General features: G+C 51.3%; 1 protein-coding gene across 1 annotated transcript; it reads left to right on the top strand.

The window, feature by feature from the left end:
* Positions 1-2,702: 2,702 nt before the first annotated feature.
* Positions 2,703-5,341, top strand: LOC119296383 (laccase-3-like). Its single transcript, XM_037574778.1, has 4 exons — positions 2,703-2,890; positions 2,992-3,388; positions 3,499-3,627; positions 3,983-5,341. The coding sequence occupies exons 1-4, from the start codon at positions 2,771-2,773 to the stop codon at positions 5,137-5,139; spliced, it is 1,803 nt and encodes a 600-aa protein (XP_037430675.1). The 5' UTR covers positions 2,703-2,770; the 3' UTR covers positions 5,140-5,341.
* The last annotated feature ends 508 nt before the right edge of the window (positions 5,342-5,849 follow it).

Here is a 5,849-nt window from a genome sequence, read left to right as displayed (position 1 = left end):
GCTGGGGGACCAAACGGCTAGAGATGCTCTTAGAGCATCTCTAGCTGGTCTCGTAAAATTTAGCCAATCTCTTATAATTTAGTCCCTCAAATGATCCTTATACCTTAACTCCTTATATTTGAGGAGTTAAATAAAAACAACTCCTAGCTGAACCTCTAAAACTTAATTCCTTAAAAAATATCTTCGTCAATTCTTCAACGGTTTTTTGTTTACATGCTACTTTCAATTACATATTTGCACACATATTAAATTCAAACTTAATAATAAAATTTCACACCAATTCATGAATATTACAAATTTAAAGTTTGTAAATCAAATTATTCAAACTCAAACACACGGAGGTGTCCAATGAAGTAAAGAGCATGATAGAAGCACATCAATCAAGCGTTGTGGAGTAGCCACTGATGTTCAACAAGATCATCTATGAAATGAGGATGAATTTCTCGGTTCTCGATGCTTAGATGCACTGGGAGGAATCTCTATATCATGTTTGCATCATGTTCCGGCTCAATAGGATCCTCATTGGTGATGTATCGAAAGTTCTGTGCCATGCCTCTCTCATCTTCAGTGATCATATTATACAAAATGATGCAACATGTCATTATTAGCCATAAGACTTGTAGGTTCCAATACTTAGCATGGCCACAAATAATGGTAAAGAGCTTCTGAAGCACACCGAAAGCTCTCTCAATATCCTTCCTTGCCGACTCTTGACGCACTGCAAAGTGGGATCTCTTGTTGCCTTGAGGACACACGATTGTCTTCACAAATGTGGCCCATGGAGGATAGATGACATATGTGAGGTGGTAAGCCATCATGTATTAACGACCATTGACAATGTAGTTGCAAGGATTGCAACAAGCCTTACGAAGAGTGGTGATCTCAACAGCACATTCAGGTCACTACGGGAGCTAGGCAATCCAAAGTATGAATGCCAAATCCATTGACCCTCTGATGCAATAGCCTCAAGAATGATTGTTGGATATTTGGAGTGTCCTATGTACCGATCTTTTCATCACTAGAGAATTCTTCCATGTCCAGTGCATGCAATCAATTGAGTTACAAGCATCCCACCTCGTTTTTCACTCAAACCCAATAGTCTCCGTTGTCTTCTTCTTTGTTTAAATCCTTTTAAATGATCGTGAAGGAACAACCATAGGCAAGCACTCGAACATCCACGCCACACTTCATCAATGGGCTCCCCCTTTATCTACCCCGATGCATCCTTCCTCAGTTTAAAACTATTCATCATGCTTCTCCACAACTCTTTCAGTGGTGAGGAAGATACTCGGTGCATCCGAGATTGCCAACAAAGATACTTCTGCAGATAAGTTGCATTGGGGTTGAAGTAATCCTTCATAAGCTTCTCATGGCCTTCCGTTCTATCTCGATTGATGTACAAGCGGTCAAACTGTGATCCTAGTGCTAACCGCCGAAAGTCCTCATTGATGATCACGACAATGACCATTTCGAAATCATCATCGTCTTCTTCCTCCTCGTCCGACAAAGAGTCATCAAAGAACATCTCCTTCAACCTCTTCATCTACGATATGCAATATTCTAGGTTGAATTTGTTTTTAAAAAACAACAAAACGAATGAAAATAGCTAAAAAATGCATGCAAGTAATTCGTCGAACACTTTGCAGGCAGAGGAGGTGAGATCCTGGTCCGACGGCGTTGAGCCAATACTGAAGCTAGGGGTGGACAACGAGCGCGTGAGACAACCGATAGTAAACGGCATGGCATTAGACGGCGAGCCTCAAACTGCCCCGCTCGCTAACAAAGCTTATCGGTCTTGCCACGATAACGACACCATCAAGCTCCTCAGTCGGTGCTCGTCATCTCTGTCTTCCGCCGGCTTTGTTTTGGAACAAACGAAGCTCCTATGATGGTTTTTTTGGCCACAGAATCTTTGCAGCAGCGGCTATATGTATCAATTTCGACGACGACAGTAGACGGCGACCGGCTAAGCGGGGCAGGAGGGGCGGTGGAGGCTACCGGGTGTCGAGGGGCCGGCGGCTGAGGCTACGGGTGGACGCCGGAGGCAACACCGGTGCCGATGCAGTGCGAGGGGATGAAAGGGCCAAAATTATGCTGAGAATTAACGTCGGACAAGTATATTTGAGGGCCAGCCGAGCCGGCGCTTAAAACTTTTAAGGAGTTATAAGCAAGATAAGGGTTTGACCAGGTCCGATTTAACTCCTCAAAACGAAAAATAAAATAGTTAAATCCTTTTAAAGGACCGGCCCGAGATGCTCTTAGGCAGAAAAGAAGGGATCACTGCTTTTCAACGTTTGCTCGATGATCTATCTACTACCTTGTCGATTGACCGAGTTAATGCGGTCAGTAAAGCACCAGCCGATCTACCATTCTGCACAGGGAGCAGGAAGAATTCCATGAGCAAAGTGAAACGCAACGCATGGCGCCAGTGGGTGCAACAACTCCCCGTCACCATTTTTGAACCATGGGCAGACCGTCCTTAAAGGGCAATAATTAATTATTCCCCTCAAAAAAAAAGGGCAAGAATTAAAAGAGCAGGCGCAATCGAATCGCACGGAATCGTAACCTAATCTTCCAAACCTCAAACAACCGCACTGACCTCCTTCCCCCCCGTGCGCGCTTCGGCTTACTTGGCCGATCGGCGAGACGACCCCTATATATAGCCAGTCTCGCATCTGGTTTTGTCATCAAGGCAACAACAACAACATCACCTGCCAGAATTAAGTGAGCAGCCAGCTAGCCAGCCCATTGGAAGGAGCCAGTGGGAGCGATGGAGGCGATCACGGCGACGAGACGCCTCATGGGGCTCGGCTGCTGCCTCTCTGGTGTTCTTCTGCTCTCCTTCCTGCTCCCCAGCGCACTGGCGGAGGAGCGATTCTACAAGTTCGTTGTACGTGCCCGTCTCTCTCTCTCTCTCTTCTCGTATATATTCATTCTTATTACTTGTCCGTTGTAAATGCTTAACTGGTTGTTGGCAATGAGTGCATGCAGGTCCAGGAGACGGTGGTGAAGCGGCTGTGCCAGACCAACAGGATCATCACGGTGAACGGGCAGTTCCCGGGGCCGACCATCGAGGTGCACAACGGCGACACGCTGGCGATCAGGGCGGTGAACATGGCGCAGTACAACGTGACCCTCCACTGGCACGGCCTTCGGCAGCTGCGGAACGGGTGGGCGGACGGGCCGGAGTTCGTGACGCAGTGCCCCATCCGGCCGGGGTCCAGCTACTCGTACCGCTACACCATCCAGGAGCAGGAGGGCACCCTGTGGTGGCACGCGCACAGCTCCTGGCTCCGCGCCACCGTGCACGGCGCGCTCATCATCCTCCCCAAGCGCGGCATGCCCTACCCCTTCCCCAAGCCCGACAAGGAGTTCCCAGTCGTCCTGGGTACGTACTACTACTCCAGTACGCATGTCGATTCATACTGTCTGCTGTCGCTGAGGTCGATCACTTGGTTTGTTTTGTTTCTGATGATTGGATCATTGGTCCATGTGCAGCGGAGTGGTGGAGGAGGGACCCGATCGCGGTGCTCAGGCAGTCCATGGTCACCGGTGCGCCGCCCAACGTATCTGACACCATCCTCATCAACGGCCAGCCCGGGGATTTCCTTCCGTGCTCCAGCCAAGGTGAGCGTCCTGCGGGAGATCGATTAATTATTGCGGTTGTTGAGTAAACAAAACGTTTTCAAACAGTGTTCTTTTGAGTTATTCCATTCCCTTGCAGTACAAATTTCCAGATATGGTTAAACCGACTAAAGGAACTTAATTCTTGTTTGAAAAAAAATACATCTCAGCACGTGAAAGTGGTTTGGAAAAAACTCATAGCTTGGCATAGGTCTTCTTTTTTACAGAGAAGCTTGGCACAGGTCTTGTCTAACACTACGACCGGAGTACAATACAGTATTGAAATGGGAAAATGGCGCTGTGCATGTATACAATATAACTAATCATTTGCGCGCTGTGCATGTACATCACCACACAGAGACGAGCATCATTCCGGTGGTCGCTGGCGAGACGAACCTGCTGCGCATCATCAACGCGGCCATGAACTCCGAGCTCTTCGTCTCCCTGGCCGGCCACAAGATGACGGTGGTCGCCGCCGACGCCGTGTACACCAAGCCCTTCGAGACCACCGTCGTGCTCCTTGGTCCCGGACAGACCACCGACGTCCTCGTCACCGCCCACGCCGCCCCTGGCCGCTACTACCTCGGCGCCCGCGTCTACGCCTCTGCGCAGAACGTCCCTTTCGACAACACCACCGCCACCGCCATCTTCCAATACAAGAACGCGGCCGGCTGCCCGCCCACAGGGGCAGGCGCCGGCGTTGGAGGCCACACCGGCCTAGGCCGTCCCCGATCCTCTGGCAATCCCGGCCGCGCAGGGCCGGCGCCGATGTTCCCAATGCTGCCAGCGAACAACGACACGAACACGGCGACCGGGTTCTCGAACCTCATCCGGAGCCCGAGGCCGGTGAAGGTGCCTGGACCGGTGACACAAGAGGTGTTCACCACCATTGGCTTCGGTCTGTTCAACTGCCAGCCGGGCCCGTTCTGCCAGGGCCCCAACAACACCCGGTTCGGGGCGAGCATGAACAACGTGTCGTTCCAGCTCCCCAACACCGTCTCCCTGCTGCAGGCGCACTACCACCGCATCCCCGGCGTCTTCACAGAGGACTTCCCCGCTCGCCCGCCGGTGGTCTTTGACTACACCTCGCAGAACGTCCCCCGCGCGCTGTGGCAGCCCGTGAAGGGCACGCGGCTGTACCGCGTCAAGTACGGCGCCGTGGTGCAGATGGTGTTCCAGGACACGGGCATCTTCGCCGCGGAGGAGCACCCCATGCACATCCATGGCTACCACTTCTACGTGCTAGCCACCGGGTTCGGCAACTACAACCCCAGGCGGGACGAGGCCAAGTTCAACATGGTCGACCCGCCCAGCCGGAACACCATCGGCGTGCCTGTCGGCGGGTGGGCCGTGGTGCGCTTCCTGGCCGACAACCCAGGCGTGTGGCTGGTGCACTGCCACATCGACGCGCATCTAACCGGCGGGCTCGCCATGGCGTTGGTGGTGGAGGACGGCAAGACCGAGCTCCAGACCACGATGCCGCCGCCGCTCGACCTGCCGCTCTGTGGCCTGTAGAGGTTTCCTGGTGACTTCTGTACATGGCGGGGAACGTGAGTCTGTGTGCGTCTTACGTGTTGTGATGCTATCTGTTTGCCATTCGAATTTGGTATTGTAATTTGGATGTCGATTTGAAATTGTAAAGAAAAGGCAAGGTTGTCGTTACGGGCCTCCTTTTTATTTATGGATATATAAGAGTTTACACAGTGGGCCTCATTAACTAGTAACGGGCTTTATGGAGCGGCCTCCTGAATTAGTTCTAGTCACTCAGGTTTATTTCTACTATGGTGACGGGCCCATTGCACTACTTATAAATACAAACCTCGGCCGGGGCCTGTTCCGCTGCACCGCTCAGGGCCGAGCCTGGTTATGGCATGCAGTGAAGCTCTTTCTTTAGCAGCAGACATGCCAAATCCTATTCGGCGCTCTAAGCGCCCGCTACAATACAGTTTGCAATCGGGCGCACACCCCTTGTACGCGCTGGGCCGGCCCATTCTGCCTTATTTTCTCGTTGCGAAAACCTGCAAAAAAACTACGCGTCCGAAATGATTCGAACCGCCGCCGTCCTCGTTAAATACCAAGGGAGTAACCATCCCGACAAGCCGTCCTATTGTGACTATTTCCAACCTTTCCATGCTTTTATTTCTTTTGAATGTCCGTGCCCAAAACCGTTTTTCCTTGTTCGCTGGTTCTTATATAGTTTTTTCTTTCTTTTTTCGTGCCCCAAA

This window comes from Triticum dicoccoides, chromosome 4B (assembly GCF_002162155.2).
Source record: "Triticum dicoccoides isolate Atlit2015 ecotype Zavitan chromosome 4B, WEW_v2.0, whole genome shotgun sequence".
Lineage (NCBI taxonomy): Eukaryota > Viridiplantae > Streptophyta > Magnoliopsida > Poales > Poaceae > Triticum > Triticum dicoccoides.
This window is presented reverse-complemented; position numbering and strand designations above follow the sequence as displayed.

Excerpts from the sequence above, each read along its gene's own strand:
- LOC119296383 (XM_037574778.1), top strand. The coding sequence starts at position 2,771 with ATGGAGGCGATCACGGCGACGAGACGCCTCATGGGGCTCGGCTGCTGC. Across the intron at positions 2,891-2,991 it reads AGCGATTCTACAAGTTCGTT|GTCCAGGAGACGGTGGTGAA; the intron begins GTACGTGCCCGT and ends GAGTGCATGCAG. Across the intron at positions 3,628-3,982 it reads CCTTCCGTGCTCCAGCCAAG|AGACGAGCATCATTCCGGTG; the intron begins GTGAGCGTCCTG and ends ATCACCACACAG.